This window comes from Ceratotherium simum, chromosome 29, assembly GCF_057802395.1.
Source record: "Ceratotherium simum simum isolate JZ-2026a chromosome 29, ASM5780239v1, whole genome shotgun sequence".
Taxonomy (NCBI): domain Eukaryota; kingdom Metazoa; phylum Chordata; class Mammalia; order Perissodactyla; family Rhinocerotidae; genus Ceratotherium; species Ceratotherium simum.
In genome coordinates this window covers 5672205-5688692 of record NC_141928.1, presented here as the reverse complement: position 1 = coordinate 5688692, position 16488 = coordinate 5672205, and the positions used below count along the sequence as shown (strand labels likewise).

The 16488-nt window shown below is 45.6% G+C and overlaps 1 protein-coding gene across 5 annotated transcripts in view; it reads right to left on the bottom strand.

Moving 5' to 3' along the window:
- Nucleotides 1-16488, bottom strand: part of RAPGEF1 (Rap guanine nucleotide exchange factor 1) — a 143019-nt gene that overhangs the window by 57782 nt on the left and 68749 nt on the right. For 3 of the 5 annotated variants that reach the window (XM_087418885.1, XM_087418883.1, XM_014782274.2), the window contains exons 2-5: nucleotides 14734-14873; nucleotides 14040-14153; nucleotides 9381-9559; nucleotides 4785-4941 (exon numbers count right to left, since the gene is read on the bottom strand). In XM_087418885.1, coding sequence (XP_087275011.1) covers nucleotides 4785-4941; nucleotides 9381-9559; nucleotides 14040-14153; nucleotides 14734-14873 — 590 coding nt within the window. The remainder of the gene's footprint in view (nucleotides 1-4784; nucleotides 4942-9380; nucleotides 9560-14039; nucleotides 14154-14733; nucleotides 14874-16488) is intronic. The other 2 variants (XM_087418886.1, XM_087418884.1) reach the window with 1 other exon arrangement.

Genomic DNA, 16488 nt, shown 5'->3' with positions numbered 1-16488 from the left:
AAAGTTCTGAGACCTTTGAGGAAGCACTCTTAAACGGAGAAAGCACAACTTCCTACTCTCTGTTCCTCCTTGCTGGCTGGAGCATAGTCATAATGGATGGAGACTGAGCAGCCACCTTGGACCCTGAGGTGGAATTCATGTGCTAAAGATGGCAGGAAAGCAAGATGGGAGCAGACCACACCCCTGACCATTGTGTGAAAATGTCACACTAGCCTTGGACTGCCAATCTCTGGGCTTCTTATACATGGAGAGAAATAAACTTCTATCTTTTAAAAGCCCGTATGTACAGTAGTTCACCCTTATCTGCAGTTACGCTTTCCGTGGTTTCAGTTACCCACAGTCAACCGAGCTCCAAAAACAATGCTATGTCACAATGCCTACATCGTTCATCGCACTTCATCTCATCATGCAGGCATCGTATCATCTCACATCAGCACGAGAAGAAGGGTGAGTACAAGACAATAAGATTTTGAAAGAGAGACCACATTCACATAACTCTTATTACAGTACATTGTTATAATTGTTCTATTTTACTACTAGTTATTGTTTATCTCTTACTGTGCCTAATTTATAAATTAAACTTTATCACAAGTATGTATGCATAGGGAAAAACATAGTATATAGAGGGCTTGGTACTATCCACAGTTTCAGGCATCCACGGGGGTCTTGGAACACATCCCCCACGGATAAGGGGGGACTATGGTGTTACTCTGGATTTCTTTGCAGTCAAATCTAATCCTAACTGATATAGTCAGGAAAACATTTCTTTCAAAATATTCCTGTTAGACAAAGTGAGTCTGGTACACAAGCCCAATTTTGGGTGGTGATGATTAAATGAGAGAACTGCAGGTATTCCAAAGTTTTCCCCCAGGGCTGTCGGTGTAAGAAGGCTTTTATTGTTTTTTTAATTAAAAAAAAAAAGGCGTGGGCGTGGGGGTTGGGGGTCAGAGAAAGAGGCTCTAGGTCTGAGAATGGAGACTCCTGGAAGGTCGGCGAAGAGGAAAAGCAGAGCCCGGGCGACGGGGAGAAGCTGTGCATCCGAGCCAAGAAGAGCTGAAATTCCAACAGTCAAGGTACCAAGAGTTGGGCTGTTGGTTTTGAAAGGACAAACTGGGTTATCTGTTTGACCTTGAGGAGCCTGGTCCCCCACAGCCAGGTCCTCGCTGGGGGTGGTTCCTGGAGAAATGGGGAAGTGAGGGCCTTGAAATTCCTTCCTTGGAGAGTCACTGTCTTCTCTGAGCCCCAGGCTCCCAGGGGTAAAGCACCTGCCTGGGCCAGGTCAGATAACAACAGAGGTCTACCTTTCGACCTGAGACTTCCAGAGTTACATGGAAAAGAGGCACAATCATTGTCAGGGATTGGTAAATGTGAGCCCTTCTAGAAATGAACATTTCCACAGTTAACAGTACTTACCACAGTACTAACCCACTGTTTACTGGGCACCTAGCACTTACCAGGTACTTCATATACATGATCTTACTTAAGCTTCCTTCAAATCCTCAGGGTAAGAAGCATTTTAAAACCTTCTTGAAACTCAGAGAAGCAACTTGCCCAAGGTTACAGAGCTAACAAGTGACCTTATATGGGGGTTTAAATAATAAATGGTACTACTCATTCAAGGACAAAGTAATCCTGTTTTAAAACACCTTTTCAACCCTTCAAAAAAAAATATTCCCTTTAACAACTGAATGAGTCACTTGAAAGATGGTGAGTCAGCTTCAAGGCACGAGCCAACGTTTCTCCTCCACGCGGGATGACGACATCCTCATGCAAGTTCTTTATTTCTGCACAGTCCTGTCCCTCCTAGACGACCAGGGCTCTCACTCCACCAGGACATGGGCTTATAAGGTGTTCCAGGCCTGAGGGGGACAGTGAGAGAGGCTGGAAGCCAGCTGGCTTGGAGGTGGGAGCAGCACACTGAATCCCTTGGACTCATGGGAGGCAGCTGAGGGTGAGGTGAGTGCAGGGGTCCAGGGTCCAGCAGGCCTGGGTGTGAATCACGACCATGCCCCTGACTACTGGTCTGCCCGAGCCTCAGTTTCCACACCTGTGCAGGCGGTGATCATGCCTCCCTCGGAGAGTCATTACAGGCATTAAGTGGGTGATAAATGTTAGCTATTACTACTATTATACTTTCACAACATGCGCCAACATGATAGTGTCTGGATCGTCCCCTTGCCTTGACTGATTCCAACTTCAAAAAGCTTCCAGTAACACAGGCCAATTCCCGCTCATCCTTCAGGCTTCGGCCTGTCTCTCCCTCGGAGAAGCATCTCTGACCACCCCGAAAAAGGACGGTCACCCGTACAACCAAGTGAGATCACGTGCCATTTCTCCTTCGGAGCACTGGTCCCAGTTACAACGACAGAACACACGCTTTTGTTTGCTGTCCTCTCCCCTCGAAGACTGTAAGCTCCAGCAGGCCAGGGACCCTGCCAGTGTCATCACTATACCCCTAATCCTATCATGCTGCCTGGCACACAGGAGGTTCTGAATAAATACTTCCTGAATAAACGCAACAAGACGGAATTTATAGCACTCTTCACCTAGAGAATCGCTGTTCTGGCTAAAATATTTTTAAAACAACTGTGGAAAACTTACTGGCTTTCAGACGCTGATAGGTTCATAATCTACAGGCTCCCCTGCCCCTTATCCCAGTCACTTTGAGAAATCAGAGAAGTTTTTCTTCCAGACATCCTTTCAACCGATACGGTGGTACTTTAATGATTCCATAAAGGAAATCTACTTGGGAATGTCACAAGCTTCATGTGTAGAACCTCTCTCTCTCTTATTTTGGATGTTCTCACTTGTTTTGGACATCTCATCATAATCATTTTGGTAGAAGGAAACCTTAACAATGTCACCTGAAAAATACAATTTTTAATAATAGCATTTCTGGAAGCCTGGACAGGAAGAGAAGGGTGGGTGAGCCAGAACCACACCCACTCTGCTGATGCAGTGTGACCCAGGTCACGTCTCATTCGCCCTGCTGACCTCAAAGAGCTCCTGGGAAGACTGTGTGGGATGATGTGTGACTGTGCTCCGAAATCTGAAAGCGGCAGAAGTTCTCACATAAGAGGCACCCAGGGCTATACCCTTAAATCTCACTGGCCAAAGCAAATAATGTGGGACCTAATCAACCCTGAGGAGGAAGAGAACCTGGGAGCTACCAGAGGAAATTGTGACGTCATCTAGACAAGTCTCCCTCTAAATGAACTCAACAGAGTCCCCAGCAGACACACCAGCCCTACCTAAATGGTGCTGGAGGTGGGGAGCCACCAAGACTTCCCAGCCAACACAGTTCATTTGGAGCAATCTGTAACGTTACGCAAGGCCGTCTTAGCCTTCCCTCTCTAAGTTTTACCTTTTGGGGTTCCTTAGTCTACTCTCCAGAGCTTCTGAGGAATGTCAGTCCCAGGAGGCAGCTCTCAGGAATCTGAGAGCATGGCTGAATGGGGAAGAAATTTTTTTTTTTGACTTAGGGTAACTACCTCAGCTATAATTTTGTTTTGTTTTATTTTTAAAGATTTTATTTATTTATTATTTCCCCCCAAAGCCCCAGTAGATAGTTGTATGTCATAGCTGCACATCCTTCTAGTTGCTGTATGTGGGACGCGGCCTCAGCATGGCCGGAGAAGTGGTGCGTCGGTGCACGCCCGGGATCCGAACCCGGGCCGCCAGCAGCGGAGCGAGCGCACTTAACTGCTAAGCCATGGGGCCGGCCCCCTCAGCTATAATTTTGGATTGAAGGGTCTAGAAAGGAGGAGGACAGAGTTTTTTCAAGCCAAGAGATCTGTTTGCAAAGCATACACCCAGCACCACATAATTAATAACAAACAGCAGCAAGGGAAGGGTGTTTGCTATGCACCAGGCATTGTTCCAAGAACTTTATATGTATTAACTAATTTAATCCTTCTTATAACCCTATGATGTGTGGTGCCATCACTATACCTATTTTATAGATGAGTTAACCAAGGTACAGAGCACTTGAGTAAATTGCTCAAGTTCACAGACTAGCAAGAGGTGAAGCTGGGATTGAAACCTGGCTGGGCCCCAGGCTAGCCCTCTTTCCACTGCATTATATGGCCTCACAGAACAGCAGGGTCTCCACCTTCCCACTGCTCACAGCCCCTGTCCCACAGGCCCTCACTTGTTTCATGCCCTACATTCCGCTTTATTCCTCATCCACTAGGGCTTATCTTCTCAACTAGGGTTTGTCCCTTGGACTCCAATTCCAGACCCTCTACGGCCTTTGCTTCCTACCTTAACTATGATTCACTATTTCCTATTATGCCATCTCTGACTTCCCTGGGTAGTAAATTCACAGACCACATCCGGGATTTCAAATACAGACAGTTTCATTTCTTACTCATCTCAATCCTGCTTTTTTTTTTTTTTTTTACCAAGAATCCCAGAGTTCTTAGAACATGAAAAAGTAGCAGCTGAAATGCTGGGAGTCAATGTAAAAACAATTTACTTTGCATTTTGTCTAGCTGGCAAGCATACACAGCCAGAGCTGTAATGTAAGGACTCACTGAAGATTTAATACAATGCTCAGTAAAGGCTGATGGGTCTGGCAGCTTTTCCAACTATTGGGAGGAGTACTCCAAAGGCTTGTATTGCTATAAGAGCCATTTGTACCAGACAGAGCAGCACACCAAACCAGAGAGGCTGGAAGACATTCACTCTGTGTTCAGCCCAGGAACAAGTCCTTATGTGGTAAACATCCAGCAGGGAGGCTGCTCTAAGGCCCTGGCTAGGACCGTCTGGACCTGTGCCCGTACCTTCACTCCGTCCAGCACAGCCTTGATGACCCCCTTCACAGTCGTCACCATCTCTTTATCTTCTGAGTTCACACCTTCCAGCATCACCTGGTCAGACCAACGAATGAGGTTGGCGAGACTCTGGTACACTCGGCTATAGCAGGAGGAGAGGGCTGAGCTGGAGGGAAGAGAAGATTTTTAAAAAGAATGTTAAAAATCTAAAGCCTGACCATCACTTTAATATACTCGTTTAGCACAGAACCAGTTTCTTGCTGACGAGGGCATGTTTCTTGATCGTTCATTCTGTAAGGTCTACACCTCCTTTTGATAAACCAACTCTTCCTTCCTGAACCTATCTCCTTACATCCAATGAAGATTTTGTGGAGCTTAAGATTCTAATCAGTTGTAAAATTTTTTTTCATTTCCCAAATACAACATAAAAATTCCATCACAATAGTTACTATGCTTTTTCAAACTTCACATCCTCCACAAGATTCCGATAATGCCTCTCAGGGAGTGCTCCATATTCCCCCACCTCCTAGTTGCTCATCATTGGACTAGGTCAAAGCACTGTGCACTTCTTGTTTTGAATTAGACTAAAATTCACATTAGATGTGTCACAAGGAGCCAACAGGTTTGTGGGATTTTAGCAGGCAGGATCCTTTAAAGGAACAGCCTTTAAACATGAGCTCAAACAGATCTGTAATTTACTAGAATTCCTTGTAACATGGGCTCAGCTTCGTCATCCCCTGCACTGTAGCCTCGGCTGAGACGTCAGAGGAACACACAAAAGAAGAGTTCTCCAAGAACGACAAATCAGCGGCAAGGAGAACTGTGGCGGCTGGGAGGAGGTACCAGCTACACTGTGATGCCAGTACACATAACAGAAGCCCCGGGTACTTCTGGAAGCCTCAACGATCTAGGGTGGAGGCCAGAATGAAGGCTTTCTGTATCTCCCACATATTTTTAAATAACTCAAGATAATTTTCCCTAGGAATTACAGAAAGGATTATTTGACTATTTTAAACATTACGTATTACAACAGAGGAAGAGCAAAAATATAGAAAATTTTGTGGGTTGCCCCTGCTTTCACTCAAGGAAAAAAAGAATGAGGCAGACACTTAGGAGCCAAAGATATAATTTTGAGAAAAATATATAATATTGTAAGATATGATTAAAACAGGTTCTAAAAGCAAAGCTATTTAAAACAAAAACCTGAACCAAACAATGCTCTAATGAGCAGCTCTTCAGAATAAGGTGAAGGAGGGAGAAAAAATTCCAGGAGACCTAAAATTTCCATTTAGCCAGTCATTCCACTCTGAGCATGTTCCAACAGGAGAAAAGAAGAGTCAGAAAAAATGAAAGCAAACTCCTCAAGTCCCATTAGAAACAAGAAAAACCGACAAAAGGAGCCCGAGAAAGCCAGGGTTTGGCTGCTTAAGAGGCTAATACGAATGACAAGTACTTGGTGCTGGACCTACTCTCTTAGGAAAGAGATTGAGAAGGTCAAACAGAAACCACAGTCTTTCCTGGGGGCTGGAGCGTAGGTGACATCATCCTGAAGGGGGAGGGCACTCCTGGCAACTCTGCCTCCTTCTTCCTGGCAAGGCCAGGTGAGGCCTCTTTAAACAAAGACTGCTGCCTCCTTCCACCGATGTGCCCATGGGGGATTCCACCCAAGCTTCACGCTGTTAACCTACGGCAATAATTAGATGGGGACGAGGGGGGCACTTTATTATATAAAACTCAATTTCTAACTGCACTGAATGGCAAGTTTCCCTGAAAGCACCTAAAGAATTGGCCATTGTGTCCACCCTTCACCTTATTAGCTCAAAAGTAGAATACTCCTCCATGTCAAGGGGCTAAGACATTAAGAAAGGAAGGGGGCTCCTGTACTATGAAAATGCCATCCAGTGGACCAGTCGCTGGTCTGTTTCTGAAATGGAACAAAGCCATCTATATGGAGGGCGAGCACAGATCCTGCTTGCAAACGTCTCCGGGTGTTCCACCGCGCAGGAGAGGCCTCTGCTCACCGCTCACATTGAACAGCAGCTGCTTGTTCAAGGGCCAGTCCACCCCATCCTAGGAACCCGGGGAGGGGTGGCGAAGAACATGCCTGCTGGACCCAACCCACAAAAGAGGCTCTGAGCAGAAGGCAGAAAAACACCTTCTCAGCTTGCAAACTTCACTGGGAGGTACAAGATGATGGAAGCAATCTAAAAGAAACACGTGAGGGCCGGCCCGTGGCTCAGTGGTTCAGCGTGCGTGCTCCGCTACTAGTGGCCCGGGTTCGCATCCCGGGTGCGCACCGACGCACCGCTTGTCCGGCCATGCTGGGGCCGCGTCCCACATACAGCAACTAGAAGGATGTGCAACTATAACATACAACTCTCTACTGGGACTTTGGGGGACAAAAAAGGAGGAGGATTGGCAATAGATGTTAGCTCAGAGCCGGTCTTCCTCAGCAAAAAGAGGAGGACTGGCATGGATGTTAGCTCAGGGCTGATCTTCCTCACAAAAAAAAATAAAATAAAATAAAAAATAAAAGAAACACGTGAGAACGATTTCGATCATCTCAGGGACATCAATACAAATATTATCAATTGGCTTTGGAAGAATTTCAGGAGGAAAAATCCCTTAAATGGTATTAGCCAAAGAACTATCAGAAAGAAAAATATCACTGTTCCTTAAGGCCACACCCAAGCATTTCTCTTTTTCCCTCTAGGAAATTATTATAGACATTAAATAATTTTTGTCAACTATAAAATGATTATAACACCTCCCCCATGGACAAAAAATACCCCCAACCATTATCACATTACTTGATCAATTCTTCCAGCGCGCACATGTCTAGAAAGTCACTTCCTAAGCAGAGCTGCTGGCTAACACTCCAGGAAGCGACGATTCTAGCAGCAACACACTGCCAGCACTCTGTTACAGGATTTAGCTAAGGTGACTCCGTCCTGGACTCTCCCAAAGAGGCTCAGCCCTGAGAGTGGTGGGGTGAAGTGGCCCACTCATTTCCCACGGCCCCTCTGTCAATGCCGCAGAGCGGTCACACTGCCCACACGACCGCCGCTGCTCCTCTCTTCCAGGAACACACCATGCCCCGCTGGCCTCGGCGCCTCTGCCCTTCTCGAAACCCTGCCCCCACTGCCAAGCCAGTCCCCACTCTTCCCTCAGGCCCGGCTGCAGCATCTCCTCCTCTAGGAAGTTTCATGGGACCACTGCAAGCCTCGTGTAGCTCTCCCTCCTTCAAATCCCAACAGAGCTTCTCTTGTACCACAAAATCAGCACTTTATTAGAGGCCGGGGAGTTGATGTTTCAACTTGATTTTAACTCTTCCAGGTAGGGCCCAACATGTGAGAAGAGGTAAATGAGAGCATTTCATAAAAAGCCATCTACACACCTGCCCCTGGCACAAAGTCAGGCACATCCCCTCAAAGGAGAACAGCACTGGGCCCTTCTACGAGCTGGGCACTGCGCTAACTGTGGGAAAGACACAGGACTTGGTCTCGAGGCTCTCGAGACCAGCACACAAAGCACTACATACGTGGCTACTGAACAGGGCCCCGAAGTGACTCACATCCTCAGAGGCTTTCCCTACCTGACAGGAGCATGGCACAGAAAAGTAGAGACAGTAACAGGGCAAAGCCACACCAACGCTTTATCCTTCCAGCAACCAGCTTTTGTGAGCTTCCAGCCAAAAGACCACAATCTACAGGGGTCAGCTGAAACTCCAGGGTGGAAGTCGCAGGGCAGAGAGCTTTTTGGAAATAAAGACACTGTTTGCTTTATCCACCAGAAGAAAACTACGCACTTCATCGCCAAGTTCTGAAAGCAGTTCATAAAAGCTTAGCCTCCTGGGGCTACATGAGCACTAAACCATCTTGAGGAACTGCCACAGAGCTGCGTTTATCCTGAACAGGTACCACGGAGAAAAACAAAGCCAGCAGGCATCCGACAGCCTCTCAAGAAAAAAGCTCCTGCTAGGCTTTCACTTAAGATTACATTTAATACTGCTTTTCTCTCTGTACTTAACAAGAAATACGGGGACACGCTGTTCACTAACCTTTAAGGGGAAAATGCACTCTAGCAATAAAAGCATTCCCCAACAAAAGCTTCCTGGGATGAGGCTGACTCCATCTCCCATACCTGGCTTCCAATGAATCCAGGTACTGTTTGGGAGGTCCTGGCTCAACACAGGTCAATGTTTCACCGATCCATGCTCTAACGGGGTTCTTCTCTATCTCTTTTGGCCTAATCATCTAAGCAGTTGAGGTCCTTAATAGGCAGGATTTAACGTCACAATAAACTCTGGTTAACATAGGGTACTAGAAGAAAATCAATGGGATTATTGCCAATGAGCTAGTGGAAAGAAATAACCACAGACTTACACGGTGATTGTATTTCTAGCGATGGTAGAGATCTCCCTCAGTGTTGAGGCCTCATGAGCTAACAATGACCTCTACCCTGGGAGAGCATCAAGTGATAGCCATGGGGGGCAGGGAGAAGGCTCCTTTCCCTCCCGAAACTCTTCACTGTTCCTAGAAACCTTGAGTAACCCCAAACCAAGACGCCTCCAGACCTCCATTGCTTTGACACAGAGCAGCTCACCTGTGTTGAATTCGAGGATCACTCTGCACCAGGGGTAAGATGGCCTCCAGCACCTTGCTGGCTGACCCTGGAAGCATCTCCAGTACCTTCTTATCAATAGCCATTTTGTCCACAATGGTCTTAAAGTAGCGCAAGGCACTGACAACTTCCTTCTCTTTCTCTTCCAGCCAGCTCAGGTTCTGAAAGGAAATGTTAAGCATAAGGAGGGAGGAGAGAAATTAAAGGGAGCTATTTAAAAATAAATAAATAAAATTTCCTGTAAACTAGCTTGAGATTGACACGAATGGGAAAAGCTTCTTGCTGCAGAAACCAAGCCAAATTATTCTTCTAAGGATTGCAATCAGGATACAGAGGCTAGACTTGAAGGAAGAAGAAGGGGGCTTGGACCAAGAAAGGCTCGTTAGATATTCCTGAACTCCCTTCCTGGAACAGAGGCTGATTTGCCCTGAGCCTTGAAAATCTGCTTCTCCTCCTCTACCACACTGAGATATCACCACTAATCTCATTAAGTGCAGTGGGGACTAATTTGCTCGTGGCTGTAGGACACTTAGAGAACCAACAGTTAAGTCCCATGGTGCATATCTATCCAGTAAATCAAATCAAGAAACCCCAGGCCTGTCAAAGATCCGAGGGACTGTGTAAGACTGGACAGAGGCAAGAGCGTTCAAAACCCATTCTCCCAGGACTCCTCTCTAGATTCCCACATTCAACCCAAAGATGCGGCCCTCTCTCGATGAAATGATACAGCTATCCCAAAGGACCTGGAAACCCCAGGGTTAGAAGGGGTGGATGCTCTGGGGTGAAAAGGTGAAGAAGCCAGAGTAGATGGCAAGGACCCAATCACAACTCATGCAGCAACTGCTAACAGTATTCAGGGTCCCTGTGCTCCTGAGAAAAGCCCACTGAAGAGGAAAATAAAACACAGAGCCCCGCATTTCCCAGTATTCAAATTAGCACGCCCAGATCTTTTCTCCTGGACTGCAGGATACCCTGAATCCACGCTCAGTGGGTATACATACCCCTTTGGTTCCTTTCTCCAACCTCTCCCTATATTGGCCCTTATGTCAATGACCCAAGTCCCAGCTGGCTGGCAGGGGAAGGGGAATCAAGGATAATCTATAAAATGGACAAATCCAAAAGGGAATATCTACTCAAGTAGGATCGATTACATGTCCAGTGCAAATTAAGAGTGGTATGTATGAGGAAAACTGCCACCTGTGGGCTCTTTGAGGTCCAGAGAATATATAAATCAAAGCAACTGAGGGCAAGAAGATAATTTCTAGAAAAAGTAGGTTTAAACGTTACTCTATAAATATAAAAAATGATATATAATAAAATGATTATGAATCTTTTCTTATAAAATGATGGAGAATGTCATTTTAAGTAAAAAAAACTCAATAGTGGAGGCATTTATTATGGGAATATCAAAAGAAAAATACATAAATGGGATCAAGAAGTAAACAGCTCCATTAGACAGATAACTTTCAAAGACCTGATTAAATTTCTCTCAATGGGGTACTTCCCAAAAGGTGCTCTGTAGACCAAGGGGAAAAGCACCCCTTCCCCATTCCCATCACTGCAGCCTCTTTACCCTCGCTTTATTTTTCTCTTTTCACTTCCTGACATTTTTGTTGATGTACTGTCTGTTTCCAAGAGGCCAGGCATTGCTTCTCCGCCTCACGGACAAGAGCTCTCTGCTTTGCCATCACCCATCCAGGGCCGAGTGTGAAGGAATCGTGGTGCCTGCAGACATCAAATGCGACTAAAACCACAGAGGGCCAGTCTGGCTAGAGGACGGGGACCACAACACTGCCCTCTCAGCACACCAGGACGTGTCAGGAGCCCGCGATGAGGAAACGTGGGGAGGAAGCAGGAAACATTTTAAGAAACTGTGTCATCAGGTTTGCTCAGGAGACGGGGGGCTAACCTGGGGATGGGAGGCATCTAAGACAGGAAGGCACTTGAGACCAACAAGAGCATTCTCCTGCTGTTTGCAGACAGACCAAATGAGCCACTGAAGAGCCAGGCTGCCCTGGGCTCCTAATAGAGGAGCCGACAACCTAGCAGAGTCAGGTTTCATCCATTAACTCTCCAGCAAATTCAACTCCCAGAATTAATGGCCTCTGAGTGTGATGCCCTCCCCCAGCCCTTCAGCTGTTAAATCTGGCTTCTTGCAAAATGCAGCCAGCAGTCAAGAGAGTTTACAATGAGACACTAGACTGAGTGCTCGCTAGAACTGGGAACTGGAGGCCTTGGCTTTGCTGAAGTTGCCCAGCTGCCCCACCTCAGAGAGGCAGCTGCCCCACCTGCACAGGCCCTCCTGCCTGGGGGATTAGGTGCCACCATCGGTCCAAACAAACCTGGAAACTCCATGAGGCTAGCAGTGCAGGGGGGAGGGCCTAGATCCAAAGCCACCACTGGGCTTGGGGACCAATGGGCTTCATGCTCCTCATCTGCAAAACGGAGAGAATCATATCTCGCCTGGGTAATCTACAGAGGATGATGTGGGGGTCTGAATGAGAATGTATATGGAAGTATTTCATAAAATTTAATGGAAAAACAGATTTTGATTAAGAAAACTTGGGCCAGAGCCCAAGCTCTCTGTATACTGGGAATAATAAAAGCTTCCTCACAGTTATAGTGAGGAGTAAATAAGACAGCAGGTGCAATCGCCCAGGACAGGGCCTAGGCAAAGAGAGACCCTCAGAAAGCTGCAGGTGAGTCTGAATCTGTACTTGCATCTATCTGACGACAGCAAACGGCAGACTGTTGTAAGATTTCTCTGCAGAGTCTCCGGGTTCATACACCTTGGCAGATTCCCCAACACTTCCAGTCCTGTCTGTGGGCCTCCACTAAATGACAGGTGAGTACTCACTTTATCTCCTGCAGGAGACTTGGGGCAGAGCAAAGAAATTCAATCCTTCTTAAAGGGTGACGACCAAAGACTGGGGTTACCTTCTTCCCCGGGTGAAGATCATCCCCACAGCTTCTTGCTACAGAACAGGGTTTCTCAGCTGCGGCACTGCTGATGTTCGGGGTGGATAATTCTTTGTTGGGGATGGGGGAGGGGTGCTGTCCTGTGTACTGTAGGATGTTTACCAGAATCCCTGGCCTCTACTCACCAGATCCACCACTTGCTTCACTTTCCTAGTTGTGACAACCAAAAATGTCTCCAGCCATTGCCAAAGGTCTCCTGGAGTTTACAGGAACCCTACGAAGTGAAGGGTACTCTAACGTCCAATTTTCCCCCACAACCCCTCTTGGAGTAATGAAGAAAGGGGGAAAATTCCAAGAACGGAGTGGTTGAAACAGTTTCTTAACAGAGTTCACTGGCAGAACACGTTTGTTAGTGAATCATTTTACTCTGGACTGCCTGGACTAGTGTTGGATGACAACTGGCACTCTTCTTGGAGTTGAACAGTAAACTCAGCTCCAAGAGGTTGCTAAACAGATTGTAAAAAAAAAAATCATTGTGGTACAGACCAAATCCTCTACTTTATTACTCTTCTTCAATCTGGAATTTAGATCAATCTGGCAAACACTGAATATTTCACTCTTGCTCTCAGCCTCCTTTTGTTAACAGATGGGGCAGGAAAAACAATTACTCAACAAAAGACTTCTGGATTTAAAACTTTTATTTTCTCCACTTTTAATTAGAATTGTAAGATATTCTGCTGGTCAATGTAAAAACAAAAATAGGTGCACTGCAAAATTCAAGAATTATGTGTATGTAACAGGGTTGTTTTTGCTAGTGGCGTTAAACTGATGGCTGTATCAACAGTTCTACCACAAACTATGCTCTGGACAATCACTAGAGGACTAAGGATCTATTTGTCTGCACGGCTTGTTTTTATTTTACATTGCTGAGTTTAATTTTGTTTTTATGTTTACTTATGTGTGTGGGTTAACATTTAGATTTGTGAGATATTCAAAAATAAACTCGGTTCTTCATAAAGAATACATGTAGCATCACAAGAGTTTCAACTTGGACGTCACATGGCCTTCGTTCAAATCTCAGCTTCACCACCCTTCTTCTGTGGGACTTTGGCCAGATGCTTAATATGTCTATAGCCTCAGTTTCCTTTTCTGCAAAATAAGTTTCCACCTCCCAGAGCTGTTATAAGGATTAAGTAAGAGACAAGTATCAAGCACTCAGTGTGGGGCTAAGAAAGGCGAGGAAAATGCGAGCACACACAAGGAGCCCATGGCTCTGAGCGCCCCTGTTCTGGCAGCCTCACCATACCTCATGAGTCTTGCTAGACACCTAACAGAGCACCTTCCACGTCAGACGCCCTTCCCTTTCTCAACGGTGCAGAGCATCTCAGCAACTCAAGGAAAGAACAGCTGGTCTTGAGATGAGACTCACCCACTTCCCCTGGAACCCGTTGGACCCAAGCAGCACACCCAAACCAACCCCAGAAGAGATCCCCGAGGTTTCGCCACGGAGTACTGAGCTCTCTCCAAAGAACACGGGGCCTGGATAAACTCTTACTTTTACCCAAGGTCCCTTGGACTGTTTCCTGAACAATTAAGCCCACAGTTGCCACCCAATTGAACACAATGATACTCAATAGATTTTTTTTCCATCCCCAAAACCATAGGCCAGGATTCTGCAGTAGAAGGCAAGGCAAACCCAATTGTTCTTAACATCACACTGACCTTCTGCCTTTGAGACCTGGAAGCCACAGCACTGGTGGACATAAATTCTACTGCCTGCTGCTCCAGATCCAAGGGGATAGGGTAGCCCTCTGGTAGAAATCTGTCTGTTGCCTCCTGGAAGAGAGGAAACCTGGATTCCTACAGAGCTTGAAATGGCCGTTTTAGGCTGAAGGGAGGGGATCGTCAAAATCAATAGCGTTTCAATACACCTGGCTTGACTGGCCCTGTTGAATTGACTAGTGTTTGAGGACATCTTTGGCTGGGTTTCAGGGATTTTGCATGTCTCAGAGCATGGGCCCTACAGCCAAATGATGGATGTTCTGGACATCACAATCTTCCCTACATGTGTGTGTGTGCCAGGGCAACGTGGGGCTCTGTGGGACAGGGAGGCAGCATCCTGGGGTGTGAACATGATGCGCTGAGCTGTTTTAAATGCCCAGATGATGACACATGTGGAAAAGGAACACTGTCCTAGCTAATCGAGCTCGATTCTGATTAACATGAGAAACACTCACCCATCCTAAAGGTTCATATTTCACAAGGACGCTGAAGGCCCCACTTGGAACCATGGAATGCTATGGATTAGGTATTCTATACTGAAAGCTCAATCCTCAGGGAATGAACTTAAAAATAGCACAAACTCATATTGCTCACAGCAGGCGAAGGCCAGGAGAAACGCCTAGAGTCAGCTTACTTTGTTCACAGGCTTCTCCGGAATTTTCACAGACACCTCAGCTGGTTTTCCCTTCTTTGATGGCGTTCTCTTGATTTTGGGCGAGTGGAATTTGTCCATCAGCTTCATGGTGAAGGAGGAGAGATGAGAACGCTGAGAGTCTGAAAACAGAGGGTACTAATTGTTAGAGGCAGAGTGGGAAGGAGCTGTGGTTCACTGACCTTTTGTGGAAATGAGTATCGTTCCAAAACAAATCTTTTCCCCTGGCTGTTCAGAGTTACAAAGGAAAGGAAATATGGATCCATTAAAAGATTTCTGCTTGCATGTTTCAATTTTTGCAATTTCTGTCTAGCTTAGGTTGTTCAGAATTATGGAAGTCAAAGGCAGTCAAAATGGGTACAGAAAAAGAACTTGCAAATATTTCCAAGTGTCCTTATAGAGTTTGTTATGATGATCTAACCAACGTCCAAGGGAACTGGCCAAGAAGAAAGAAGACCAAAGTAGAATCAAAGAAGTGTAGGATGTAAAAACCGGAAAGGAAGGCCCTTTCAAATCAGCATCCTCATTTTTTGGTTTAGGGAACTGCAACAAGTGACATGGGCAAGGCCTCAGAGTTGGCAGTGGAGATGGAAATAGAACTAAGGTGTTCAAAACCCTCTGGGACACAGTAAAAGATTGAATGGTTTCTCCCTGAGATGAAGAACAAGACTAAGGTATCTGTTCTCACCATTCCTATTCGATGTTGTACTCCAGTACTCCAGTAAAAGCCATCCAGATTGGACAGGAAGATGTAAAACTATCTCTGTTTGTAAATGACATGATCTTGTATACGGACAATCCCAAGCTATGCATTAAAAAACTATTAGTATGAATAAACAAATTCGGTAAGCTCACAGGATACAAGATCAATATACAAAAATCAATTGCATTTCTATACAGTAGCAACGAACATTCTAAAATGAAATTTTAAAAAGCTTCCATTTATAAAATCATCACAAAGAATAAAATACTTAAGCATAAATTTAACACAAGAAGTGCAATACATAATCACAGAAAACTACCAAACATTACTGAAAGAAATTAGAGACGATCTAAATAAATGGAAAGACATACCATGTTCATGGATCAAAGACTTAATATTGTTAAAATGGCAATACTCCCCAAATTGATCTACAGATTCAGTGTAATCCCTACGAGAACACCAGCTGGCTTTTTTGCAGAAATTGACAATCCAATCGTAAAATCAGCATGGAAATACAAAAGACACAGAATAGTCAAAACAATCTGGAAAAAGAGGAATAAAGTTAGAGGACTCATATTTCCTGACTTCAAAACTTATTACTACTGGGCTGGCCCCATGGCTTAGCGGTTAAGTGCTCGCGCTCCGCTGCTGGCGGCCCGGGTTCGGATCCCAGGCGCGCACCAAGGCACTGCTTCTCTGGCCATGCTGAGGCCGCGTCCCACATACAGCAACTAGAAGGATGTGCAACCATGACATACAACTCTCTACCGGGGCTTTGGGGGAAAAATAAATAAATAAATTAATTAATTAAAAAAAACCTCATTACTACAAAGTTATAGTAATCAAGACAGCATGGCACTGGCATAAGGACAGGCATACAGGTCAATGGAACAGAACCGAGAGTCCAGAAATAAACCCAAGTGTCTTTGGCCAACTGATTTTTGACACAAGTGTCAAGACCATTCAATGGGGGAATGAATATATTTTTCAACAAACGGTGCTGGAACAACTGGATAGCCACATGCAAAAGAATG